Genomic DNA, 25,683 nt, shown 5'->3' on the forward strand with positions numbered 1-25,683 from the left:
TCCCGCTTTACTGTCAATTATGATGGAGAAAAGGCAAAAAGTTGGGAGTGGTAGCTTTTATTTGCAAACAACAAATAAAGGGCACACCTTCTAGAGGCAATGCAATACTGGGTCGATGAATGGAGCGGATGGAGCAGGCCCTATTGCCGACTCCCTGTTATAAAAATCCGCTTAATATGACATATCAGATATTAAATTGACATCAGGGTGCGTAGCACCTGAAGGCCGAGGGCTGAAAACCCCACCTAATCGATTCAGCTCCACCCACTCATAGCCAGCCTGTGAATGATCGTTGTAGAGCACACACAGACAACGAAACCTGAAGAGAAGTTTAAAAAAAAAAAAAAGAAAAGGCGGAAACATACTAAATAAAGAAAGTACCCCTTAACTTATTAAAAAAAGGTTACAAAAGTGATTAAATACTTTCATTTTAAAAGTTTTACAAAATAGTTAAAGCTTACGCACCTGGCATTCCCACATGTAGGTCTCCCATCCAAGTACTAACCAGGCCCAAGCCTTCTTAGCTTCTGAGATCAGACAAGATTGGGCAATCTTCAGCTGGCATGTCCGTAAGCAAACTCTGCTTGAAAATCTTGGACTTTAAACAAAAGGACTGTGAAAACATTATAAAGTGCGAAAACTCCCGCTTTACTATCAAATAATGATTGAGAAAAGGCAAAAAAAAGCTAATAAAGCCATGTAAATACTTTCATTTTAAAAGTTTTTCAATAGTTAAAGCTTACAGCACCTGGTATTCCCATGTAGTCTCCCATCCAAGTACTAACCAGGGCCCAAGCCTTCTTAGCTTCTGAGATAGAGACAAGATTGGGCATTCTTCAGCTGGTTTGTCTGTACACAAACTCTGCTTGAAAATCTTGAACTTTAAACCAAAAGGGCTTGAAAACATTATAAGAGTGCGAAAACTCCCGCTTTACTATCAAATTATGATGGAGAAAAGGCAAAAAAAAAGCTAACAAAGCCATGTAAATACTTTCATTTGAAAAGTTTTTCAATAGTTAAAGCTTACAGCACCTGGTATTCCCAGGTAGTCTCCCATCCAAGTACTAACCAGGCCCAAGCCTTCTTAGCTTCTGAGATCAGACAAGATTGGGCATTCTTCAGCTGGTTTGTCCGTACACAAACTCTGCTTGAAAATCTTGAACTTTAAACCAAAAGGGCTTTGAAAACATTATAAAGTGCGAAAACTCCCGCTTTACTATCAAATTATGATGGAGAAAAGGCAAAAAAAAGCTAACAAAGCCATGTAAATACTTTCATTTGAAAAGTTTTTCAATAGTTAAAGCTTACAGCACCTGGTATTCCCAGGTAGTCTCCCATCCAAGTACTAACCAGGCCCAAGCCTTCTTAGCTTCTGAGATCAGACAAGATTGGGCATTCTTCAGCTGGTTTGTCCGTACACAAGCTCTGCTTGAAAATCTTGAACTTTAAACCAAAGGGGCTTGAACACATATCAAAGAGTGAAAACTCCCGCTTTACTGTCAAATTATGATGGAGAAAAGGCAAAAAGTTGGAGTGGTAAGCTTTTATTTGCAAAACAACAAATAAAGTGCACACCTTCTAGAGGCAATGCAATACTGGGTCGATGAATGGAGCGGATGGAGCAGGCCCTATTGCCGACTCCCTGTTATAAAAATCCGCTTAATATGACATATCAGATATTAAATTGACATCAGGGTGCGTAGCACCTGAAGGCCGAGGGCTGGAAAACCCCACCTAATCGATTCAGCTCCACCCCACTCTATAGCCAAGCCTGTGAATGATCGTTGTAGAGCACACACAGACAAAGAAACCTGAAGAGAAGTTTAAAAAAAAAAAAAAAGGCGGGAAAACATACTAAATAAAGAAAGTACCCCTTAACTTATTTTAAAAAAGTTAACAAAGTGATGTAAATACTTTCATTTTAAAAGTTTTACAATAGTTAAAGCTTACAGCACCTGGCATTCCCATGTAGTCTCCCATCCAAGTACTAACCAGGCCCAAGCCTTCTTAGCTTCTGAGATCAGACAAGATTGGGCAATCTTCAGCTGGCATGTCCGTAAGCAAACTCTGCTTGAAAATCTTGGACTTTCAAACAAAAGGGACTTTGAAAACATTATAAAGTGCGAAAACTCCCGCTTTACTATCAAATTATGATGGAGAAAAGGCAAAAAAAAGCTAATAAAGCCATGTAAATACTTTCATTTTAAAAGTTTTTCAATAGTTAAAGCTTACAGCACCTGGTATTCCCATGTAGTCTCCCATCCAAGTACTAACCAGGCCCAAGCCTTCTTAGCTTCTGAGATCAGACAAGATTGGGCATTTTCAGCTGGTTTGTCCGTACACAAACTCTGCTTGAAAATCTTGAACTTTAAACCAAAAGGGCTTTGAAAACATTATAAAGTGCGAAAACTCCCGCTTTACTATCAAATTATGATGGAGAAAAGGCAAAAAAAGCTAACAAAGCCATGTAAATACTTTCATTTGAAAAGTTTTTCAATAGTTAAAGCTTACAGCACCTGGTATTCCCATGTAGTCTCCCATCCAAGTACTAACCAGGCCCAAGCCTTCTTAGCTTCTGAGATCAGACAAGATTGGGCATTCTTCAGCTGGTTTGTCCGTACAACAAACTCTGCTTGAAAATCTTGAACTTTAACAAAAGGGCTTTGAAAACATTATAAAGTGCGAAAACTCCCGCTTTACTATCAAATTATGATGGAGAAAATGGCAAAAAAAAGCTAAAAAAGCCATGTAAATACTTTCATTTGAAAAGTTTTTCAATAGTTAAAGCTTACAGCACCTGGTATTCCCAGGTAGTCTCCCATCCAAGTACTAACCAGGCCCAAGCCTTCTTAGCTTCTGAGATCAGACAAGATTGGGCATTCTTCAGCTGGTTTGTCCGTACACAAACTCTGCTTGAAAATCTTGAACTTTAAACCAAAAGGGCTTTGAAAACATTATAAAGTGCGAAAACTCCCGCTTTACTATCAAATTATGATGGAGAAAAGGCAAAAAAAGCTAACAAAGCCATGTAAATACTTTCATTTGAAAAGTTTTTCAATAGTTAAAGCTTACAGCACCTGGTATTCCCAGGTAGTCTCCCATCCAAGTACTAACCAGGCCCAAGCCTTCTTAGCTTCTGAGATCAGACAAGATTGGGCATTCTTCAGCTGGTTTGTCCGTACACAAACTCTGCTTGAAAATCTTGAACTTTAAACCAAAAGGGCTTTGAAAACATTATAAAGTGCGAAAACTCCCGCTTTACTATCAAATTATGATGGAGAAAAGGCAAAAAAAGCTAACAAAGCCATGTAAATACTTTCATTTGAAAAGTTTTTCAATAGTTAAAGCTTACAGCACCTGGTATTCCCAGGTAGTCTCCCATCCAAGTACTAACCAGGCCCAAGCCTTCTTAGCTTCTGAGATCAGACAAGATTGGGCATTCTTCAGCTGGTTTGTCCTGTACACAAACTCTGCTTGAAAATCTTGAACTTTAAACCAAAGGCGCTTGAACACATATCAAAGAGTGAAAACTCCCGCTTTACTGTCAAATTATGATGGAGAAAAGGCAAAAAGTTGGAGTGGTAAGCTTTTATTTGCAAAACAACAAATAAAGTGCACACCTTCTAGAGGCAATGCAATACTGGGTCGATGAATGGAGCGGATGGAGCAGGCCTATTGCCGACTCCCTGTTATAAAAATCCGCTTAATATGACATATCAGATATTAAATTGACATCAGGGTGCGTAGCACCTGAAGGCCGAGGGCTGGAAAACCCCACCTAATCGATTCAGCTCCACCCCCACTCCATAGCCAAGCCTGTGAATGATCATTGTAGAGCACACACAGACAAAGAAACCTGAAGAGAAGTTTAAAAAAAAAAAAAAAAAAAAGAAAAAAGGCGGGAAAACATACTAAATAAAGAAAGTACCCCTTAACTTATTTTAAAAAAGTTAACAAAGTGATGTAAATACTTTCATTTTAAAAGTTTACAATAGTTAAAGCTTACAGCACCTGACATTCCCATGTAGTCTCCCATCCAAGTACTAACCAGGCCCAGGCCTTCTTAGCTTCTGAGATCAGACAAGATTGGGCAATCTTCAGCTGGCATGTCCGTAAGCAAACTCTGCTTGAAAATCTTGGACTTTCAACAAAAGGACTTTGAAAACATTATAAAGTGCGAAAACTCCCGCTTTACTATCAAATAATGATTGAGAAAGGCAAAAAAAAGCTAATAAAGCCATGTAAATACTTTCATTTTAAAAGTTTTTCAATAGTTAAAGCTTACAGCACCTGGTATTCCCATGTAGTCTCCCATCCAAGTACTAACCAGGCCCAAGCCTTCTTAGCTTCTGAGATCAGACAAGATTGGGCATTTTTCAGCTGGTTTGTCCGTACACAAACTCTGCTTGAAAATCTTGAACTTTAAACCAAAAGGGCTTTGAAAACATTATAAAGTGCGAAAACTCCCGCTTTACTATCAAATTATGATGGAGAAAAGGCAAAAAAAGCTAACAAAGCCATGTAAATACTTTCATTTGAAAAGTTTTTCAATAGTTAAAGCTTACAGCACCTGGTATTCCCATGTAGTTTCCCATCCAAGTACTAACCAGGCCCAAGCCTTCTTAGCTTCTGAGATCAGACAAGATTGGGCATTCTTCAGCTGGTTTGTCCGTACACAAACTCTGCTTGAAAATCTTGAACTTTAAACCAAAAGGGCTTTGAAAACATTATAAAGTGCGAAAACTCCCGCTTTACTATCAAATTATGATGGAGAAATGGCAAAAAAAGCTAAAAAAGCCATGTAAATACTTTCATTTGAAAAGTTTTTCAATAGTTAAAGCTTACAGCACCTGGTATTCCCAGGTAGTCTCCCATCCAAGTACTAACCAGGCCCAAGCCTTTTTAGCTTCTGAGATCAGACAAGATTGGGCATTCTTCAGCTGGTTTGTCCGTACACAAACTCTGCTTGAAAATCTTGAACTTTAAACCAAAAGGGCTTTGAAAACATTATAAAGTGCGACAACTCCCGCTTTACTATCAAATTATGATGGAGAAAAGGCAAAAAAAGCTAACAAAGCCATGTAAATACTTTCATTTGAAAAGTTTTTCAATAGTTAGAGCTTACAGCACCTGGTATTCCCAGGTAGTCTCCCATCCAAGTACTAACCAGGCCCAAGCCTTCTTAGCTTCTGAGATCAGACAAGATTGGGCATTTTTCAGCTGGTTTGTCCGTTCACAAACTCTGCTTGAAAATCTTGAACTTTAAACCAAAGGGGCTTGAACACATATCAAAGAGTGAAAACTCCCGCTTTACTGTCAAATTATGATGGAGAAAAGGCAAAAAGTTGGAGTGGTAAGCTTTTATTTGCAAAACAACAAATAAAGTGCACACCTTCTAGAGGCAATGCAATACTGGGTCGATGAATGGAGCGGATGGAGCAGGCCCTATTGCCGACTCCCTGTTATAAAAATCCGCTTAATATGACATATCAGATATTAAATTGACATCAGGGTGCGTAGCACCTGAAGGCCGAGGGCTGGAAAACCCCACCTAATCGATTCAGCTCCACCCCACTCCATAGCCAAGCCTGTAAATGATCGTTGTAGAGCACACACAGACAAAGAAACCTGAAGAGAAGTTTAAAAAAAAAAAAAAAAAAAAAAAAGGCGGGAAAACATACTAAATAAAGAAAGTACCCCTTAACTTATTTTAAAAAAGTTAACAAAGTGATGTAAATACTTTCATTTTAAAAGTTTTACAATAGTTAAAGCTTACAGCACCTGGCATTCCCATGTAGTCTCCCATCCAAGTACTAACCAGGCCCAAGCCTTCTTAGCTTCTGAGATCAGACAAGATTGGGCAATCTTCAGCTGGCATGTCCGTAAGCAAACTCTGCTTGAAAATCTTGGACTTTCAACAAAAGGACTTTGAAAACATTATAAAGTGCGAAAACTCCCGCTTTACTATCAAATAATGATTGAGAAAGGCAAAAAAAAGCTAATAAAGCCATGTAAATACTTTCATTTTAAAAGTTTTTCAATAGTTAAAGCTTACAGCACCTGGTATTCCCATGTAGTCTCCCATCCAAGTACTAACCAGGCCCAAGCCTTCTTAGCTTCTGAGATCAGACAAGATTGGGCATTTTTCAGCTGGTTTGTCCGTACACAAACTCTGCTTGAAAATCTTGAACTTTAAACCAAAAGGGCTTTGAAAACATTATAAAGTGCGAAAACTCCCGCTTTACTATCAAATTATGATGGAGAAAAGGCAAAAAAAGCTAACAAAGCCATGTAAATACTTTCATTTGAAAAGTTTTTCAATAGTTAAAGCTTACAGCACCTGGTATTCCCATGTAGTCTCCCATCCAAGTACTAACCAGGCCCAAGCCTTCTTAGCTTCTGAGATCAGACAAGATTGGGCATTCTTCAGCTGGTTTGTCCGTACACAAACTCTGCTTGAAAATCTTGAACTTTAAACCAAAAGGGCTTTGAAAACATTATAAAGTGCGAAAACTCCCGCTTTACTATCAAATTATGATGGAGAAAAGGCAAAAAAAGCTAACAAAGCCATGTAAATACTTTCATTTGAAAAGTTTTTCAATAGTTAAAGCTTAGAGCACCTGGTATTCCCAGGTAGTCTCCCATCCAAGTACTAACCAGGCCCAAGCCTTCTTAGCTTCTGAGATCAGACAAGATTGGGCATTCTTCAGCTGGTTTGTCCGTACACAAACTCTGCTTGAAAATCTTGAACTTTAAACCAAAAGGGCTTTGAAAACATTATAAAGTGCGACAACTCCCGCTTTACTATCAAATTATGATGGAGAAAAGGCAAAAAAAGCTAACAAAGCCATGTAAATACTTTCATTTGAAAAGTTTTTCAATAGTTAAAGCTTACAGCACCTGGTATTCCCAGGTAGTCTCCCATCCAAGTAATAACCAGGCCCAAGCCTTCTTAGCTTCTGAGATCAGACAAGATTGGGCATTTTTCAGCTGGTTTGTCCGTACACAAACTCTGCTTGAAAATCTTGAACTTTAAACCAAAGGCGCTTGAACACATATCAAAGAGTGAAAACTCCCGCTTTACTGTCAAATTATGATGGAGAAAAGGCAAAAAGTTGGAGTGGTAAGCTTTTATTTGCAAAACAACAAATAAAGTGCACACCTTCTAGAGGCAATGCAATACTGGGTCGATGAATGGAGCGGATGGAGCAGGCCCTATTGCCGACTCCCTGTTATAAAAATCCGCTTAATATGACATATCAGATATTAAATTGACATCAGGGTGCGTAGCACCTGAAGGCCGAGGGCTGGAAAACCCCACCTAATCGATTCAGCTCCACCCCACTCCATAGCCAAGCCTGTAAATGATCGTTGTAGAGCACACACAGACAAAGAAACCTGAAGAGAAGTTTAAAAAAAAAAAAAAAAAAAAAAAAAAGGCAGGAAAACATACTAAATAAAGAAAGTACCCCTTAACTTATTTTAAAAAAGTTAACAAAGTGATGTAAATACTTTAATTTTAAAAGTTTTACAATAGTTAAAGCTTACAGCACCTGGCATTCCCATGTAGTCTCCCATCCAAGTACTAACCAGGCCCAAGCCTTCTTAGCTTCTGAGATCAGACAAGATTGGGCAATCTTCAGCTGGCATGTCCGTAAGCAAACTCTGCTTGAAAATCTTGGACTTTCAACAAAAGGACTTTGAAAACATTATAAAGTGCGAAAACTCCCGCTTTACTATCAAATAATGATTGAGAAAGGCAAAAAAAGCTAATAAAGCCATGTAAATACTTTCATTTTAAAAGTTTTTCAATAGTTAAAGCTTACAGCACCTGGTATTCCCATGTAGTCTCCCATCCAAGTACTAACCAGGCCCAAGCCTTCTTAGCTTCTGAGATCAGACAAGATTGGGCATTTTTCAGCTGGTTTGTCCGTACACAAACTCTGCTTGAAAATCTTGAACTTTAAACCAAAAGGGCTTTGAAAACATTATAAAGTGCGAAAACTCCCGCTTTACTATCAAATTATGATGGAGAAAAGGCAAAAAAAAGCTAACAAAGCCATGTAAATACTTTCATTTGAAAAGTTTTTCAATAGTTAAAGCTTACAGCACCTGGTATTCCCATGTAGTCTCCCATCCAAGTACTAACCAGGCCCAAGCCTTCTTAGCTTCTGAGATCAGACAAGATTGGGCATTCTTCAGCTGGTTTGTCCGTACACAAACTCTGCTTGAAAATCTTGAACTTTAAACCAAAAGGGCTTTGAAAACATTATAAAGTGCGAAAACTCCCGCTTTACTATCAAATTATGAAGGAGAAAAGGCAAAAAAAGCTAACAAAGCCATGTAAATACTTTCATTTGAAAAGTTTTTCAATAGTTAAAGCTTACAGCACCTGGTATTCCCAGGTAGTCTACCATCCAAGTACTAACCAGGCCCAAGCCTTCTTAGCTTCTGAGATCAGACAAGATTGGGCATTCTTCAGCTGGTTTGTCCGTACACAAACTCTGCTTGAAAATCTTGAACTTTAAACCAAAAGGGCTTTGAAAACATTATAAAGTGCGAAAACTCCCGCTTTACTATCAAATTATGATGGAGAAAAGGCAAAAAAAGCTAACAAAGCCATGTAAATACTTTCATTTGAAAAGTTTTTCAATAGTTAAAGCTTACAGCACCTGGTATTCCCAGGTAGTCTCCCATCCAAGTACTAACCAGGCCCAAGCCTTCTTAGCTTCTGAGATCAGACAAGATTGGGCATTCTTCAGCTGGTTTGTCCGTACACAAGCTCTGCTTGAAAATCTTGAACTTTAAACCAAAGGCGCTTGAACACATATCAAAGAGTGAAAACTCCCGCGTTACTGTCAAATTATGATGGAGAAAAGGCAAAAAGTTGGAGTGGTAAGCTTTTATTTGCAAAACAACAAATAAAGTGCACACCTTCTAGAGGCAATGCAATACTGGGTCGATGAATGGAGCGGATGGAGCAGGCCCTATTGCCGACTCCCTGTTATAAAAATCCGCTTAATATGACTGTGCTGCCTTCTAAGGCATCCTTTGAGTGCAACTTTATTTTGAAAGGTTCAAAGTTAGAAACTTTTAGCGAGTGCTTTTATTTTGTACAGGAAGTTGTTATGGGTCATATCCTGTTTCCTTATAATTAGTCAAGACCACACTAGAATTCAGTTGTGTGTAATCTGGGTCCATCGCATGTAATCCACACTGCAATCACCACAGATGCAATGTCGTGAGTACCTAATTTCATAAATGAAAGTGTTAGGTTAATGTTAAAGGCATTATTTGTTTAAGAAAAGAAACGTAAATGTATGTTACAAAGACAATTTATTTATGATTGTTAAACACATACAGGATGGTTGATTTATGTTTTTCTGTGTTATAGTTTTCACTCTGTCTCTGTAAATAAATGAAGTCACAGTAAACGGCTTAAAAGAAAACTTACGACGACTCAAGCCATTATTTGCGGGAAGAGTTTAACTGGCTGTATAGCTTCAGTTCCACACTGTAGTGAGGACAGCACAGTGAAAAGACAAGGAAAAGCTGGTGTTACATTGTGGTAAAATGGATGGAAGACAAAGCGACAAGACTTCGATGGCTAGTGGGAGAAGCTCACGATCATCCATGTCTTCTGCCAGTGCAGCAATACGTGCACGTGCCAAAGCTGAGGCAGCAAAAACACGCCTTGCATACGCCGAACAAGAAACTCAAGTCAAGATAGAAAAAGTAAAAAGAGATGCTGAGTTAGAAGCGCTTGTTATGCGTAGAGAAGCAGCGGCAGCTGAAGCTGAGGCAGCCGTCTGGGAAGCAGCAGATGTCATGAGAAACTGTTTGCTATTGGATGAAGCGGGTCCCTCAGAGGAAGATAAAATGGAGCGAACGAGTGACTATGTTGCTGACCATTTCAACTCGCACACAGAGAACAAAGGTCTTCAAGCACACTGCTCAATCCAAGAAGCAGTTAATCCTCGAACGGTTAGTCCTCACAACCCTTTTTACCAAGGATGTCAGACGTTATATGCTGATATTGTCAACCAGCATACACCGAAAAATGACCGTGTCTATGTCACATCAGCAAATAGAATGGACAATCGGACTGCGCATGTACAATCCAGTCAACAAAACAGTCAAAATGAGTGTCATTCTACTTCGAACAAATCGACACAGCCTTTTTTCCCCCACCATATGTCAACAGCCTCTCATAGCACACCTACAGCTGGACACTTGGGGCAGTATTTAGCGCGTCGAGAGCTGGTCAGTTCAAGTTTATACCAGTTTGATGACAAGCCTGAACATTATCGTGCCTGGGAGTCATCGTATGCTAATGTGACACAAGGACTGAACCTCACAGCTACAGAGGAGCTGGACTTATTAGTAAAATGGCTCAGTAAAGAATCCGGTGACCATGTAAGACGCCTACGGTCAGCATATGCAACAAATCCAACCATGGCTCTTAGAAAGGCCTGGGAACGTCTCCAAGAATGCTATGCTGCACCTGAGATAATCGAAAAGTCTCTTTTTGACAGACTGAGCAGTTTTCCAAGAGTTTCAAGCAAGGAACACACAAAGCTTAGAGAACTCGCAGATTTGTTAATGGAAGTACAGTGTGCCAAGGAAGACGGATATCTCCCAGCTCTTTCCTACTTGGACACAGCACGTGGCATCGAACCAATCGTAGCCAAGCTACCTTATGGACTCCAAGATAAATGGGTTTCAACTGGTTCACGGTACAAGGAAGAAAATGGAAGACAGTTTCCTCCATTTGCTTTTTTTAGCAAATTCGTAGGTTCCGAAGCACGAAGAAGAAATGACCCTAGCTTCGCCATCTCAGGTGTTAGTGGCACACCCTACAAGGCCTGACAAATTCCTTCCCAAAGGCACAAGAAACCCCATTTCGGTCCATAAGACAAATGTAGCTTCAACATACACAAGTAGCAGCCCTGTGAAAAGCTATAGTGATCCAGATAAAATGTGCCCACTTCATGGCAAGCCTCACCCACTTAAACGGTGTAGAACCTTCAGAGCCAAAAGTCTAGAAGAGAGGAAAGCCTTTCTTAAAGAAAAAAGAATCTGTTTTAAATGTTGTAGCTCTGTTGCTCATGTAGCAAAAGACTGTTCAAATGCAGTTAAGTGCATAGAATGTGATAGCACTCACCATAACACTGCTATGCATCCCGGCCCAGCACCTCAAGCTCAAGCGGCTACAACTCCATCACATGATGGTGGGGAGGGAGAAGAGCACAGCAGCAGCGAAGCTGTTGTTAATTCCAGCTGCACAGAGGTTTGTGGCATGGGACAAGCTGGCAGGTCGTGCTCTAAGATTTGCTTAGTCAAAGTTTACCCCGATGGCCAACCAAACAAAGCTATTAAAGCCTATGCCATATTGGACGACCAAAGTAATAGGTCGTTAGTAAAGTCTGCATTCTTTGAGCTCTTCAAAATAAAAAGCGAGCCCTACTCTTACTACTTGAAAACATGTTCAGGCTCAGTGGAATTATCTGGACGGACAGCCAAGGGGTTCGTGGTAGAGTCTCATGAAGGAGGAGTTGTTGTTCCACTTCCACCACTCATAGAGTGCGACGACATACTCGACAATCGGTCAGAAATCCCGACGCCAGATGTGGCTCGTCACCATCCCCATCTTCGTAAGATAGCTAAGCTCATTCCAGAGGTTGATCCTACAGCTGAGATACTCATGTTGCTCGGTAGAGATATAATACGAGTACATAAAGTGAGGGAGCAAGTTAACGGACCTCACAACGCCCCCTTTGCGCAACGGCTAGACTTAGGATGGGTGCTAGTCGGAGAAGTCTGCTTGGGGAGCACACACAAGCCAACGGTTAACTCGTTTAAAACAACAGTGCTCGAAAATGGTCGACCTTCAACCTTCCAACCTTGTACAAATTCCCTATATATCAAAGAAAGGATAGATCCTGACACAAGGACAAGGAAGGGAAACTTAAAGAACAACCAAGCTGCAGGAGAATTTTTAGGACGAACAGTCTTTAATCAAACGGAGCGTGACAACAAGCTGGCTCCTTCAATCGAAGATGACATCTTTTTGAAGATGATGGACAAAGAGGTCTACAGAAATGAGTCTAACAGTTGGGTGGCTCCACTCCCATTCAGACAACCGAGACAACGCTTACCTAATAATCGTGATCAAGCAGTCAAACGTTTCACATCGCTCCAGCGCAGCCTAAAAAGGAGACCAGAGATGTTACAAAAGTATGTAGCCTTCATGGAGAAGATTCTGGAGAACGACCATGCAGAGGTAGCGCCACCATTGGGACAGAATGAGGAATGTTGGTTCCTTCCAACATTTGGGGTGTTCCATCCTCGAAAGCCAAGCCAAATCAGGGTGGTATTTGACTCGAGCGCTAAGTGTTCTGGAGTTTCTCTTAATGATGTGCTTCTCACAGGGCCTGATCTTAACAACACGCTGCTTGGAGTACTGATGCGGTTCCGCAAGGAAAAGGTAGCTATACTTGCAGACGTACAGCAGATGTTTCACTGTTTCATAGTGCGCCCAGATCACAGGAATTACCTGAGGTTTCTGTGGTATAACAACAATGATGTGACCAAAGAAGTCATAGACTACAGAATGAAAGTCCATGTTTTCGGGAACAGCCCGTCTCCAGCCATAGCTATTTATGGACTCAGGAGAGCTATCCGAGAGGGTGAGAGAGAACATGGGAGTGACACAGTTGACTTTGTGGAGCGCCACTTTTATGTGGACGATGGTCTTCATTCCCTTCCATCTGATGCTGAAGCCATTGATCTGCTCAGCAGAACGCAGTCATCATTTGCCAAATCAAATGTCAAGCTTCACAAGTTTGCTTCTAATAGCCGAAAGGTCTTGGAAGCTTTCCCTCAGGAAGACCGAGCAGCAGTTGAAGGGAATGTGGATCTCAGTGGGGAAGTTGTGCCCATTCAGCGCAGTTTAGGTCTTCTGTGGGAAGTGACAAGTGACACGTTCACCTTTTCTGTGGCGAAAGACCTCAAGCCATTCACCCGTCGTGGTGTCCTCTCCACGATAAATAGTATCTTCGACCCAATGGGGTTTTTGGCACCAGTTACAATCCAGGGAAGAGCTCTTCTAAGAGAACTCACAGCTGAACAGTCGGACTGGGACACGCCGCTCCCTGAAGATAAGATTGGCAGGTGGAAAGTCTGGCACGACTCACTAGAGAGGCTAAGACACCTTCATGTACCACGTACATATACGCCGACTTCTTTAGCCAAAGCAGTACACGTACAGCTCTGTACCTTTTCTGATGCATCAACCAAAGCTATTGGTGCTGTGTCGTACCTGAGAACTGTACAAGAGAACGGAGAAGTGCAGGTCGGATTTGTGATGGGAAAGTCCAAGCTCGTACCTCCGTCTGAACCAACGATTCCAAGACTGGAGCTTTGTGCAGCCGTTCTTGCTGTGGAAATGGTAGACCTGATTAAAGATGAACTGGATTTAAAAATAGATTCCACGAAATTCTACACTGACAGTAAGGTAGCTTTAGGTTACATCCACAATGAATCGAGACGCTTCTATGTGTACGTCCATAACAGGGTTCAGCGCATTCGTCAAACTACGAAGCCTGAACAATGGCATTATGTGCGCACAGAGGACAATCCTGCAGACCTCGCATCAAGGTCTGTTCCTGCTTCGCTCCTGGCAAAGACGACGTGGTTTACAGGACCTCAATTTCTCATGAACACTCCTAATGAATCAGAGCAGGCTCAACCTTTTGATCTAGTTGAACCAGAGCTGGATGTGAATGTCCGTACTCAAGTGAGAAGCTATGTAACAGAATTACGAGAGAAGAACCTCAAAGCAGAAAGCTTTCAAAGATTCTCTAGTTTGAGTTCTCTCATTCGGGCCATATCATTCTTAATACACAATGCAAGGTCTCACATTCATTCGAAGCGCACTGAAAAGTGTAAAGGTTGGCATAAGTGTGATCTTCCTCGCACTCCAGAAGAATTATCTCAAGCAAAGGAAATCATCATTGGCGCTGTGCAGAAAAGAGCATTCCCTAAGGAATTCAAAGCCTTGATGATGAATGAACCAGTCCATCCAAGCAGCAATCTTCTTCACCTCAGTCCAATCCTGCAGAACAATCTCATCTGTCTCGGAGGTCGACTGAAAAATGCTAATCTGGACATTGGAGAAACTAACCCAATAATTCTCCCAAAGGACAATCATGTTTCCTTGTTGTTCGTCAGGCATTATCATTCTCAGGTACAGCATCAAGGTCGTCACCTCACGGAGGGAGCTCTCAGGGCAGCAGGGTTCTGGCTTTTAGGTGGTAAAAGGCTCATTAACTCTGCCTTACATAAATGTGTAACTTGCCGTAAGCTCAGAGGCAAACTGCAAACACAACGCATGGCTGACTTACCTGCGGTGCGTCTCCAAACCTGCCCTCCTTTTACTTACGTAGGTTTAGATGTTTTTGGACCCTGGTCTATCATCGCACGGCGCACTAAGGGTGGGCAGGCAGGAAGCAAGCGCTGGGCTATTCTGTTTTGCTGCATGAGTTCCAGAGCAGTACATATCGAGGTTATCGAATCGATGGATTCTTCAAGCTGTATCAACGCCCTGAGACGTTTCTTCGCAGTGAGAGGACCAGCTAAACAGCTCATGTCTGACTGTGGCACAAACTTTGTAGGAGCGTGTAAGGAGCTTGGAATGAGTGGGAACAACCCTGAGACCACAGTGCAGAGGTTCCTAAGCCAACAAGGGTGTTCATGGGTATTCAACCCCCCTCATGCGTCACACATGGGAGGTTCTTGGGAACGACTAATCGGAGTAGCTAGGAAGATTCTGGATGCAATGCTTCGCGATCAGTGCACTCGGTTAACACACGATGTTTTATGCACATTAATGGCAGAAGTAGTAGCCATCATCAACGCAAGACCACTAATCCCAGTTTCAGATGATCCTGAGGACCCATTCATCCTATCACCTTCAATGCTGTTAACCCAGAAGGTTGGAGTCCCACCTATACTGGGAGACTTCACAGACAAAGATCTTCTCACCAAACAGTGGAGACAAGTGCAGGTTCTTGCCGATAGATTCTGGAGTCGTTGGAGGAAAGAGTACCTGCCAACTTTGCAGTATCGTAGGAAATGGAACAAGTCACACCGGAACTTGCAAGAAGGAGACATTGTGCTTCTTAAAGACAGACAAGCTGCCCGTAATGACTGGCCTATGGCTGTGATTATGAAAGCGTTCCCTGGAGGGGACGGGAATGTACGAAAGGTGGAGTTAAGGACAACTAATCAGGGAAACTCAAAGACCTTTCTCAGACCAGCTTCGGAGGTTGTTTTGCTTTTGGGTAAAGACTAGTATGTATTAGCTCTGGTTAGTGACCTCACAGAGATCAGGCGGGGAGTGTGCTGCCTTCTAAGGCATCCTTTGAGTGCAACTTTATTTTGAAAGGTTCAAAGTTAGAAACTTTTAGCGAGTGCTTTTATTTTGTACAGGAAGTTGTTATGGGTCATATCCTGTTTCCTTATAATTAGTCAAGACCACACTAGAATTCAGTTGTGTGTAATCTGGGTCCATCGCATGTAATCCACACTGCAATCACCACAGATGCAATGTCGTGAGTACCTAATTTCATAAATGAAAGTGTTAGGTTAATGTTAAAGGCATTATTTGTTTAAGAAAAGAAACGTAAATGTATGTTACAAAGACAATTTATTTATGATTGTTAAACACATACAGGATGGTTGATTTATGTTTTTCTGTGTTATAGTTTTCACTCTGTCTCTGTAAATAAATGAAGTCACAGTAAACGGCTTAAAAGAAAACTTACGACGACTCAAGCCATTATTTGCGGGAAGAGTTTAACTGGCTGTATAGCTTCAGATATTAAATTGACATCAGGGTGCGTAGCACCTGAAGGCCGAGGGCTGGAAAACCCCACCTAATCGATTCAGCTCCACCCCACTCCATAGCCAAGCCTGTGAATGATCGTTGTAGAGCACACACAGACAAAGAAACCTGAAGAGAAGTTTAAAAAAAAAAAAAAAAAAAAAGAAAAAGAAAAAAGGCGAGAAAACATACTAAATAAAGAAAGTACCCCTTAACTTATTTTAAAAAAGTTAACAAAGTGATGTAAATACTTTAATTTTAAAAGTTTTACAATAGTTAAAGCTTACAGCACCTGGCATTCCCATGTAGTCTCCCATCCAAGTACTAACCAGGCCCAAGCCTTCTTAGCTTCTGAGATCAGACAAGATTGGGCAATCTTCAGCTGGCATGTCCGTAAGCAAACTCTGCTTGAAAATCTTGGACTTTCAACAAAAGGACTTTGAAAACATTATAAAGTGCGAAAACTCCCGCTTTACTATCAAATAATGATTGAGAAAAGGCAAAAAAAGCTAATAAAGCCATGTAAATACTTTCATTTTAAAAGTTTTTCAATAGTTAAAGCTTACAGCACCTGGTATTCCCATGTAGTCTCCCATCCAAGCACTAACCAGGCCCAAGCCTTCTTAGCTTCTGAGATCAGACAAGATTGGGCATTTTTTAGCTGGTTTGTCCGTACACAAACTCTGCTTGAAAATCTTGAACTTTAAACCAAAAGGGCTTTGAAAACATTATAAAGTGCGAAAACTCCCGCTTTACTATCAAATTATAATGGAGAAAAGGCAAAAAAAGCTAATAAAGCCATGTAAATACTTTCATTTTAAAAGTTTTTCAATAGTTAAAGCTTACAGCACCTGGTATTCCCATGTAGTCTCCCATCCAAGTACTAACCAGGCCCAAGCCTTCTTAGCTTCTGAGATCAGACAAGATTGGGCATTCTTCAGCTGGTTTGTCCGTACACAAACTCTGCTTGAAAATCTTGAACTTTAAACCAAAAGGGCTTTGAAAACATTATAAAGTGCGAAAACTCCCGCTTTACTATCAAATTATGATGGAGAAAAGGCAAAAAAAGCTAACAAAGCCATGTAAATACTTTCATTTGAAAAGTTTTTCAATAGTTAAAGCTTACAGCACCTGGTATTCCCAGGTAGTCTCCCATCCAAGTACTAACCAGGCCCAAGCCTTCTTAGCTTCTGAGATCAGACAAGATTGGGCATTCTTCAGCTGGTTTGTCCGTACACAAACTCTGCTTGAAAATCTTGAACTTTAAACCAAAGGCGCTTGAACACATATCAAAGAGTGAAAACTCCCGCTTTACTGTCAAATTATGATGGAGAAAAGGCAAAAAGTTGGAGTGGTAAGCTTTTATTTGCAAAACAACAAATAAAGTGCACACCTTCTAGAGGCAATGCAATACTGGGTCGATGAATGGAGCGGATGGAGCAGGCCCTATTGCCGACTCCCTGTTATAAAAATCCGCTTAATATGACATATCAGATATTAAATTGACATCAGGGTGCGTAGCACCTGAAGGCCGAGGGCTGGAAAACCCCACCTAATCGATTCAGCTCCACCCCACTCCATAGCCAAGCCTGTGAATGATCGTTGTAGAGCACACACAGACAAAGAAACCTGAAGAGAAGTTTAAAAAAAAAAAAAAAAAAAAAAAAGGCGGGAAAACATACTAAATAAAGAAAGTACCCCTTAACTTATTTTTAAAAAGTTAACAAAGTGATGTAAATACTTTCATTTTAAAAGTTTTACAATAGTTAAAGCTTACAGCACCTGGCATTCCCATGTAGTCTCCCATCCAAGTACTAACCAGGCCCAAGCCTTCTTAGCTTCTGAGATCAGACAAGATTGGGCAATCTTCAGCTGGCATGTCCGTAAGCAAACTCTGCTTGAAAATCTTGGACTTTCAACAAAAGGACTTTGAAAACATTATAAAGTGCGAAAACTCCCGCTTTACTATCAAATAATGATTGAGAAAAGGCAAAAAAAGCTAATAAAGCCATGTAAATACTTTCATTTTAAAAGTTTTTCAATAGTTAAAGCTTACAGCACCTGGCATTCCCATGTAGTCTCCCATCCAAGTACTAACCAGGCCCAAGCCTTCTTAGCTTCTGAGATCAGACAAGATTGGGCATTTTTCAGCTGGTTTGTCCGTACACTAACTCTGCTTGAAAATCTTGAACTTTAAACCAAAAGGGCTTTGAAAACATTATAAAGTGCGAAAACTCCCGCTTTACTATCAAATAATGATTGAGAAAGGCAAAAAAAGCTAATAAAGCCATGTAAATACTTTCATTTTAAAAGTTTTTCAATAGTTAAAGCTTACAGCACCTGGTATTCCCATGTACTCTCCCATCCAAGTACTAACCAGGCCCAAGCCTTCTTAGCTTCTGAGATCAGACAAGATTGGGCATTTTTCAGCTGGTTTGTCCGTACACAAACTCTGCTTGAAAATCTTGAACTTTAAACCAAAAGGGCTTTGAAAACATTATAAAGTGCGAAAACTCCCGCTTTACTATCAAATTATGATGGAGAAAAGGCAAAAAAAGCTAACAAAGCCATGTAAATACTTTCATTTGAAAAGTTTTTCAATAGTTAAAGCTTACAGCACCTGGTATTCCCATGTAGTCTCCCATCCAAGTACTAACCAGGCCCAAGCCTTCTTAGCTTCTGAGATCAGACAAGATTGGGCATTCTTCAGCTGGTTTGTCCGTACACAAACTCTGCTTGAAAATCTTGAACTTTAAACCAAAAGGGCTTTGAAAACATTATAAAGTGCGAAAACTCCCGCTTTACTATCAAATTATGATGGAGAAAAGGCAAAAAAAGCTAACAAAGCCATGTAAATACTTTCATTTGAAAAGTTTTTCAATAGTTAAAGCTTACAGCACCTGGTATTCCCAGGTAGTCTCCCATCCAAGTACTAACCAGGCCCAAGCCTTCTTAGCTTCTGAGATCAGACAAGATTGGGCATTCTTCAGCTGGTTTTTCCGTACACAAACTCTGCTTGAAAATCTTGAACTTTAAACCAAAAGGGCTTTGAAAACATTATAAAGTGCGAAAACTCCCGCTTTACTATCAAATTATGATGGAGAAATGGCAAAAAAAGCTAAAAAAGCCATGTAAATACTTTCATTTGAAAAGTTTTTCAATAGTTAAAGCTTACAGCACCTGGTATTCCCAGGTAGTCTCCCATCCAAGTACTAACCAGGCCCAAGCCTTCTTAGCTTCTGAGATCAGACAAGATTGGGCATTCTTCAGCTGGTTTGTCCGTACACAAGCTCTGCTTGAAAATCTTGAACTTTAAACCAAAGGCGCTTGAACACATATCAAAGAGTGAAAACTCCCGCTTTACTGTCAAATTATGATGGAGAAAAGGCAAAAAGTTGGAGTGGTAAGCTTTTATTTGCAAAACAACAAATAAAGTGCACACCTTCTAGAGGCAATGCAATACTGGGTCGATGAATGGAGCGGATGGAGCAGGCCCTATTGCCGACTCCCTGTTATAAAAATCCGCTTAATATGACATATCAGATATTAAATTGACATCAGGGTGCGTAGCACCTGAAGGCCGAGGGCTGGAAAACCCCACCTAATCGATTCAGCTCCACCCCACTCCATAGCCAAGCCTGTGAATGATCGTTGTAGAGCACACACAGACAAAGAAACCTGAAGAGAAGTTTAAAAAAAAAAAAAAAAAAAAGAAAAAAGGTGGGAAAACATACTAAATAAAGAAAGTACCCCTTAACTTATTTAAAAAAAGTTAACAAAGTGATGTAAATACTTTAATTTTAAAAGTTTTACAATAGTTAAAGCTTACAGCACCTGGCATTCCCATGTAGTCTCCCATCCAAGTACTAACCAGGCCCAAGCCTTCTTAGCTTCTGAGATCAGACAAGATTGGGCAATCTTCAGCTGGCATGTCCGTAAGCAAACTCTGCTTGAAAATCTTGGACTTTCAACAAAAGGACTTTGAAAACATTATAAAGTGCGAAAACTCCCGCTTTACTATCAAATAATGATTGAGAAAAGGCAAAAAAAGCTAATAAAGCCATGTAAATACTTTCATTTTAAAAGTTTTTCAATAGTTAAAGCTTACAGCACCTGGTATTCCCATGTAGTCTCCCATCCAAGTACTAACCAGGCCCAAGCCTTCTTAGCTTCTGAGATCAGACAAGATTGGGCATTTTTTAGCTGGTTTGTCCGTACACAAACTCTGCTTGAAAATCTTGAACTTTAAACCAAAAGGGCTTTGAAAACATTATAAAGTGCGAAAACTCCCGCTTTACTATCAAATTATAATGGAGAAAAGGCAAAAAAAGCTAATAAAGCCATGTAAATACTTTCATTTTAAAAGTTTTTCAATAGTTAAAGCTTACAGCACCTGGTATTCCCATGTAGTCTCCCATCCAAGTACTAACCAGGCCCAAGCCTTCTTAGCTTCTGAGATCAGACAAGATTGGGCATTCTTCAGCTGGTTTGTCCGTACACAAACTCTGCTTGAAAATCTTGAACTTTAAACCAAAAGGGCTTTGAAAACATTATAAAGTGCGACAACTCCCGCTTTACTATCAAATTATGATGGAGAAAAGGCAAAAAAAGCTAACAAAGCCATGTAAATACTTTCATTTGAAAAGTTTTTCAATAGTTAAAGCTTTCAGCACCTGGTATTCCCAGGTAGTCTCCCATCCAAGTACTAACCAGGCCCAAGCCTTCTTAGCTTCTGAGATCAGACAAGATTGGGCATTCTTCAGCTGGTTTGTCCGTACACAAACTCTGCTTGAAAATCTTGAACTTTAAACCAAAGGCGCTTGAACACATATCAAAGAGTGAAAACTCCCGCTTTACTGTCAAATTATGATGGAGAAAAGGCAAAAAGTTGGAGTGGTAAGCTTTTATTTGCAAAACAACAAATAAAGTGCACACCTTCTAGAGGCAATGCAATACTGGGTCGATGAATGGAGCGGATGGAGCAGGCCCTATTGCCGACTCCCTGTTATAAAAATCCGCTTAATATGACATATCAGATATTAAATTGACATCAGGGTGCGTAGCACCTGAAGGCCGAGGGCTGGAAAACCCCACCTAATCGATTCAGCTCCACCCCACTCCATAGCCAAGCCTGTGAATGATCGTTGTAGAGCACACACAGACAAAGAAACCTGAAGAGAAGTTTAAAAAAAAAAAAAAAAAAAAGAAAAAAGGCGGGAAAACATACTAAATAAAGAAAGTACCCCTTAACTTATTTTAAAAAAGTTAACAAAGTGATGTAAATACTTTCATTTTAAAAGTTTTACAATAGTTAAAGCTTACAGCACCTGGTATTCCCATGTAGTCTCCCATCCAAGTACTAACCAGGCCCAAGCCTTCTTAGCTTCTGAGATCAGACAAGATTGGGCATTTTTCAGCTGGTTTGTCCGTACACAAACTCTGCTTGAAAATCTTGAACTTTAAACCAAAAGGGCTTTGAAAACATTATAAAGTGCGAAAACTCCCGCTTTACTATCAAATTATGATGGAGAAAAGGCAAAAAAAGCTAACAAAGCCATGTAAATACTTTCATTTGAAAAGTTTTTCAATAGTTAAAGCTTACAGAACCTGGTATTCCCATGTAGTCTCCCATCCAAGTACTAACCAGGCCCAAGCCTTCTTAGCTTCTGAGATCAGACAAGATTGGGCATTCTTCAGCTGGTTTGTCCGTACACAAGCTCTGCTTGAAAATCTTGAACTTTAAACCAAAGGCGCTTGAACACATATCAAAGAGTGAAAACTCCCGCTTTACTGTCAAATTATGATGGAGAAAAGGCAAAAAGTTGGAGTAGTAAGCTTTTATTTGCAAAACAACAAATAAAGTGCACACCTTCTAGAGGCAATGCAATACTGGGTCGATGAATGGAGCGGATGGAGCAGGCCCTATTGCCGACTCCCTGTTATAAAAATCCGCTTAATATGACATATCAGATATTAAATTGACATCAGGGTGCGTAGCACCTGAAGGCCGAGGGCTGGAAAACCCCACCTAATCGATTCAGCTCCACCCCACTCCATAGCCAAGCCTGTGAATGATCGTTGTAGAGCACACAAAGACAAAGAAACCTGAAGAGAAGTTTAAAAAAAAAAAAAAAAAAAAGAAAAAAGGCGGGAAAACATACTAAATAAAGAAAGTACCCCTTAACTTATTTTAAAAAAGTTAACAAAGTGATGTAAATACTTTAATTTTAAAAGTTTTACAATAGTTAAAGCTTACAGCACCTGGCATTCCCATGTAGTCTCCCATCCAAGTACTAACCAGGCCCAAGCCTTCTTAGCTTCTGAGATCAGACAAGATTGGGCAATCTTCAGCTGGCATGTCCGTAAGCAAACTCTGCTTGAAAATCTTGGACTTTCAACAAAAGGACTTTGAAAACATTATAAAGTGCGAAAACTCCCGCTTTACTATCAAATAATGATTGAGAAAAGGCAAAAAAAGCTAATAAAGCCATGTAAATACTTTCATTTTAAAAGTTTTTCAATAGTTAAAGCTTACAGCACCTGGTATTCCCATGTAGTCTCCCATCCAAGTACTAACCAGGCCCAAGCCTTCTTAGCTTCTGAGATCAGACAAGATTGGGCATTTTTTAGCTGGTTTGTCCGTACACAAACTCTGCTTGAAAATCTTGAACTTTAAACCAAAAGGGCTTTGAAAACATTATAAAGTGCGAAAACTCCCGCTTTACTATCAAATTATAATGGAGAAAAGGCAAAAAAAGCTAATAAAGCCATGTAAATACTTTCATTTTAAAAGTTTTTCAATAGTTAAAGCTTTCAGCACCTGGTATTCCCAGGTAGTCTCCCATCCAAGTACTAACCAGGCCCAAGCCTTCTTAGCTTCTGAGATCAGACAAGATTGGGCATTCTTCAGCTGGTTTGTCCGTACACAAACTCTGCTTGAAAATCTTGAACTTTAAACCAAAAGGGCTTTGAAAACATTATAAAGTGCGAAAACTCCCGCTTTACTATCAAATTATGATGGAGAAAAGGCAAAAAAAGCTAACAAAGCCATGTAAATACTTTCATTTGAAAAGTTTTTCAATAGTTAAAGCTTACAGCACCTGGTATTCCCAGGTAGTCTCCCATCCAAGTACTAACCAGGCCCAAGCCTTCTTAGCTTCTGAGATCAGACAAGATTGGGCATTCTTCAGCTGGTTTTTCCGTACACAAACTCTGCTTGAAAATCTTGAACTTTAAACCAAAAGGGCTTTGAAAACATTATAAAGTGCGAAAACTCCCGCTTTACTATCAAATTATGATGGAGAAAAGGCAAAAAAAGCTAACAAAGCCATGTAAATACTTTCATTTGAAAAGTTTTTCAATAGTTAAAGCTTACAGCACCTGGTATTCCCAGGTAGTCTCCCATCCAAGTACTAACCAGGCCCAAGCCTTCTTAGCTTCTGAGATCAGACAAGATTGGGCATTCTTCAGCTGGTTTTTCCGTACACAAACTCTGCTTGAAAATCTTGAACTTTAAACCAAAAGGGCTTTGAAAACATTATAAAGTGCGAAAACTCCCGCTTTACTATCAAATTATGATGGAGAAAAGGCAAAAAAAAGCTAACAAAGCCATGTAAATACTTTCATTTGAAAAGTTTTTCAATAGTTAAAGCTTACAGCACCTGGTATTCCCAGGTAGTCTCCCATCCAAGTACTAACCAGGCCCAAGCCTTCTTAGCTTCTGAGATCAGACAAGATTGGGCATTCTTCAGCTGGTTTGTCCGTACACAAGCTCTGCTTGAAAATCTTGAACTTTAAACCAAAGGCGCTTGAACACATATCAAAGAGTGAAAACTCCCGCTTTACTGTCAAATTATGATGGAGAAAAGGCAAAAAGTTGGAGTGGTAAGCTTTTATTTGCAAAACAACAAATAAAGTGCACACCTTCTAGAGGCAATGCAATACTGGGTCGATGAATGGAGCGGATGGAGCAGGCCCTATTGCCGACTCCCTGTTATAAAAATCCGCTTAATATGACATATCAGATATTAAACTGACATCAGGGTGCGTAGCACCTGAAGGCCGAGGGCTGGAAAACCCCACCTAATCGATTCAGCTCCACCCCACTCCATAGCCAAGCCTGTGAATGATCGTTGTAGAGCACACACAGACAAAGAAACCTGAAGAGAAGTTTAAAAAAAAAAAAAAAAAAGAAAAAAGGCGGGAAAACATACTAAATAAAGAAAGTACCCCTTAACTTATTTTAAAAAAGTTAACAAAGTGATGTAAATACTTTCATTTTAAAAGTTTTACAATAGTTAAAGCTTACAGCACCTGGCATTCCCATGTAGTCTCCCATCCAAGTACTAACCAGGCCCAAGCCTTCTTAGCTTCTGAGATCAGACAAGATTGGGCAATCTTCAGCTGGCATGTCCGTAAGCAAACTCTGCTTGAAAATCTTGGACTTTCAACAAAAGGACTTTGAAAACATTATAAAGTGCGAAAACTCCCGCTTTACTATCAAATAATGATTGAGAAAAGGCAAAAAAAAGCTAATAAAGCCATGTAAATACTTTCATTTTAAAAGTTTTTCAATAGTTAAAGCTTACAGCACCTGGTATTCCCATGTAGTCTCCCATCCAAGTACTAACCAGGCCCAAGCCTTCTTAGCTTCTGAGATCAGACAAGATTGGGCATTTTTTAGCTGGTTTGTCCGTACACAAACTCTGCTTGAAAATCTTGAACTTTAAACCAAAAGGGCTTTGAAAACATTATAAAGTGCGAAAACTCCCGCTTTACTATCAAATTATAATGGAGAAAAGGCAAAAAAAGCTAATAAAGCCATGTAAATACTTTCATTTTAAAAGTTTTTCAATAGTTAAAGCTTACAGCACCTGGTATTCCCATGTAGTCTCCCATCCAAGTACTAACCAGGCCCAAGCCTTCTTAGCTTCTGAGATCAGACAAGATTGGGCATTCTTCAGCTGGTTTGTCCGTACACAAACTCTGCTTGAAAATCTTGAACTTTAAACCAAAAGGGCTTTGAAAACATTATAAAGTGCGACAACTCCCGCTTTACTATCAAATTATGATGGAGAAAAGGCAAAAAAAAGCTAACAAAGCCATGTAAATACTTTCATTTGAAAAGTTTTTCAATAGTTAAAGCTTTCAGCACCTGGTATTCCCAGGTAGTCTCCCATCCAAGTACTAACCAGGCCCAAGCCTTCTTAGCTTCTGAGATCAGACAAGATTGGGCATTCTTCAGCTGGTTTGTCCGTACACAAACTCTGCTTGAAAATCTTGAACTTTAAACCAAAAGGGCTTTGAAAACATTATAAAGTGCGAAAACTCCCGCTTTACTATCAAATTATGATGGAGAAAAGGCAAAAAAAAGCTAACAAAGCCATGTAAATACTTTCATTTGAAAAGTTTTCAATAGTTAAAGCTTACAGCACCTGGTATTCCCAGGTAGTCTCCCATCCAAGTACTAACCAGGCCCAAGCCTTCTTAGCTTCTGAGATCAGACAAGATTGGGCATTCTTCAGCTGGTTTTTCCGTACACAAACTCTGCTTGAAAATCTTGAACTTTAAACCAAAAGGGCTTTGAAAACATTATAAAGTGCGAAAACTCCCGCTTTACTATCAAATTATGATGGAGAAAAGGCAAAAAAAAGCTAACAAAGCCATGTAAATACTTTCATTTGAAAAGTTTTTCAATAGTTAAAGCTTACAGCACCTGGTATTCCCAGGTAGTCTCCCATCCAAGTACTAACCAGGCCCAAGCCTTCTTAGCTTCTGAGATCAGACAAGATTGGGCA

At 40.1% G+C, this 25,683-nt stretch overlaps 1 protein-coding gene and 43 pseudogenes across 1 annotated transcript; 1 reads left to right on the forward strand and 43 right to left on the reverse strand.

Moving 5' to 3' along the window:
- Positions 1-1,020: 1,020 nt before the first annotated feature.
- Positions 1,021-1,139, reverse strand: LOC114781296 (uncharacterized; annotated as a pseudogene).
- A 162-nt stretch (positions 1,140-1,301) lies between these two features.
- LOC114781298 (uncharacterized) lies at positions 1,302-1,420 on the reverse strand (annotated as a pseudogene).
- A 523-nt stretch (positions 1,421-1,943) lies between these two features.
- Positions 1,944-2,062, reverse strand: LOC114781287 (uncharacterized; annotated as a pseudogene).
- Positions 2,063-2,225: 163 nt separating this feature from the next.
- Positions 2,226-2,343, reverse strand: LOC114781317 (uncharacterized; annotated as a pseudogene).
- A 442-nt stretch (positions 2,344-2,785) lies between these two features.
- Positions 2,786-2,904, reverse strand: LOC114781299 (uncharacterized; annotated as a pseudogene).
- A 161-nt stretch (positions 2,905-3,065) lies between these two features.
- On the reverse strand, positions 3,066-3,184 carry LOC114781300 (uncharacterized; annotated as a pseudogene).
- An 815-nt stretch (positions 3,185-3,999) lies between these two features.
- On the reverse strand, positions 4,000-4,118 carry LOC114781315 (uncharacterized; annotated as a pseudogene).
- A 160-nt stretch (positions 4,119-4,278) lies between these two features.
- LOC114781327 (uncharacterized) lies at positions 4,279-4,397 on the reverse strand (annotated as a pseudogene).
- A 161-nt stretch (positions 4,398-4,558) lies between these two features.
- On the reverse strand, positions 4,559-4,677 carry LOC114781324 (uncharacterized; annotated as a pseudogene).
- A 161-nt stretch (positions 4,678-4,838) lies between these two features.
- On the reverse strand, positions 4,839-4,957 carry LOC114781316 (uncharacterized; annotated as a pseudogene).
- A 161-nt stretch (positions 4,958-5,118) lies between these two features.
- LOC114781307 (uncharacterized) lies at positions 5,119-5,237 on the reverse strand (annotated as a pseudogene).
- Positions 5,238-5,769: 532 nt separating this feature from the next.
- Positions 5,770-5,888, reverse strand: LOC114781288 (uncharacterized; annotated as a pseudogene).
- A 160-nt stretch (positions 5,889-6,048) lies between these two features.
- Positions 6,049-6,167, reverse strand: LOC114781284 (uncharacterized; annotated as a pseudogene).
- Positions 6,168-6,328: 161 nt separating this feature from the next.
- LOC114781308 (uncharacterized) lies at positions 6,329-6,447 on the reverse strand (annotated as a pseudogene).
- Positions 6,448-6,888: 441 nt separating this feature from the next.
- On the reverse strand, positions 6,889-7,007 carry LOC114781323 (uncharacterized; annotated as a pseudogene).
- A 534-nt stretch (positions 7,008-7,541) lies between these two features.
- Positions 7,542-7,660, reverse strand: LOC114781289 (uncharacterized; annotated as a pseudogene).
- Positions 7,661-7,819: 159 nt separating this feature from the next.
- LOC114781285 (uncharacterized) lies at positions 7,820-7,938 on the reverse strand (annotated as a pseudogene).
- A 162-nt stretch (positions 7,939-8,100) lies between these two features.
- On the reverse strand, positions 8,101-8,219 carry LOC114781309 (uncharacterized; annotated as a pseudogene).
- Positions 8,220-8,380: 161 nt separating this feature from the next.
- Positions 8,381-8,499, reverse strand: LOC114781326 (uncharacterized; annotated as a pseudogene).
- A 161-nt stretch (positions 8,500-8,660) lies between these two features.
- On the reverse strand, positions 8,661-8,779 carry LOC114781301 (uncharacterized; annotated as a pseudogene).
- A 273-nt stretch (positions 8,780-9,052) lies between these two features.
- LOC114781282 (uncharacterized) lies at positions 9,053-10,869 on the forward strand. The gene is made up of 2 exons (XM_028967916.1): positions 9,053-9,241; positions 9,395-10,869. Exon 2 carries the CDS (start codon positions 9,574-9,576, stop codon positions 10,867-10,869), a length of 1,296 nt encoding a protein of 431 aa, XP_028823749.1. The 5' UTR covers positions 9,053-9,241; positions 9,395-9,573.
- A 5,297-nt stretch (positions 10,870-16,166) lies between these two features.
- Positions 16,167-16,285, reverse strand: LOC114781290 (uncharacterized; annotated as a pseudogene).
- A 160-nt stretch (positions 16,286-16,445) lies between these two features.
- LOC114781325 (uncharacterized) lies at positions 16,446-16,564 on the reverse strand (annotated as a pseudogene).
- A 161-nt stretch (positions 16,565-16,725) lies between these two features.
- Positions 16,726-16,844, reverse strand: LOC114781310 (uncharacterized; annotated as a pseudogene).
- A 161-nt stretch (positions 16,845-17,005) lies between these two features.
- On the reverse strand, positions 17,006-17,124 carry LOC114781302 (uncharacterized; annotated as a pseudogene).
- Positions 17,125-17,656: 532 nt separating this feature from the next.
- On the reverse strand, positions 17,657-17,775 carry LOC114781291 (uncharacterized; annotated as a pseudogene).
- A 160-nt stretch (positions 17,776-17,935) lies between these two features.
- LOC114781305 (uncharacterized) lies at positions 17,936-18,054 on the reverse strand (annotated as a pseudogene).
- A 440-nt stretch (positions 18,055-18,494) lies between these two features.
- LOC114781311 (uncharacterized) lies at positions 18,495-18,613 on the reverse strand (annotated as a pseudogene).
- Positions 18,614-18,774: 161 nt separating this feature from the next.
- On the reverse strand, positions 18,775-18,893 carry LOC114781319 (uncharacterized; annotated as a pseudogene).
- Positions 18,894-19,054: 161 nt separating this feature from the next.
- LOC114781303 (uncharacterized) lies at positions 19,055-19,173 on the reverse strand (annotated as a pseudogene).
- A 535-nt stretch (positions 19,174-19,708) lies between these two features.
- Positions 19,709-19,827, reverse strand: LOC114781292 (uncharacterized; annotated as a pseudogene).
- A 160-nt stretch (positions 19,828-19,987) lies between these two features.
- LOC114781294 (uncharacterized) lies at positions 19,988-20,106 on the reverse strand (annotated as a pseudogene).
- Positions 20,107-20,267: 161 nt separating this feature from the next.
- LOC114781312 (uncharacterized) lies at positions 20,268-20,386 on the reverse strand (annotated as a pseudogene).
- An 815-nt stretch (positions 20,387-21,201) lies between these two features.
- Positions 21,202-21,320, reverse strand: LOC114781286 (uncharacterized; annotated as a pseudogene).
- A 161-nt stretch (positions 21,321-21,481) lies between these two features.
- Positions 21,482-21,600, reverse strand: LOC114781283 (uncharacterized; annotated as a pseudogene).
- A 535-nt stretch (positions 21,601-22,135) lies between these two features.
- Positions 22,136-22,254, reverse strand: LOC114781293 (uncharacterized; annotated as a pseudogene).
- Positions 22,255-22,414: 160 nt separating this feature from the next.
- Positions 22,415-22,533, reverse strand: LOC114781306 (uncharacterized; annotated as a pseudogene).
- Positions 22,534-22,974: 441 nt separating this feature from the next.
- On the reverse strand, positions 22,975-23,093 carry LOC114781320 (uncharacterized; annotated as a pseudogene).
- Positions 23,094-23,254: 161 nt separating this feature from the next.
- LOC114781321 (uncharacterized) lies at positions 23,255-23,373 on the reverse strand (annotated as a pseudogene).
- A 162-nt stretch (positions 23,374-23,535) lies between these two features.
- Positions 23,536-23,654, reverse strand: LOC114781304 (uncharacterized; annotated as a pseudogene).
- Positions 23,655-24,187: 533 nt separating this feature from the next.
- LOC114781295 (uncharacterized) lies at positions 24,188-24,306 on the reverse strand (annotated as a pseudogene).
- A 161-nt stretch (positions 24,307-24,467) lies between these two features.
- On the reverse strand, positions 24,468-24,586 carry LOC114781318 (uncharacterized; annotated as a pseudogene).
- A 161-nt stretch (positions 24,587-24,747) lies between these two features.
- LOC114781314 (uncharacterized) lies at positions 24,748-24,866 on the reverse strand (annotated as a pseudogene).
- A 442-nt stretch (positions 24,867-25,308) lies between these two features.
- LOC114781322 (uncharacterized) lies at positions 25,309-25,427 on the reverse strand (annotated as a pseudogene).
- Between the last annotated feature and the right edge of the window lie 256 nt (positions 25,428-25,683).

Source organism: Denticeps clupeoides, unplaced genomic scaffold (assembly GCF_900700375.1).
Source record: "Denticeps clupeoides unplaced genomic scaffold, fDenClu1.1, whole genome shotgun sequence".
NCBI classification, from domain to species: Eukaryota; Metazoa; Chordata; class Actinopteri; order Clupeiformes; family Denticipitidae; genus Denticeps; species Denticeps clupeoides.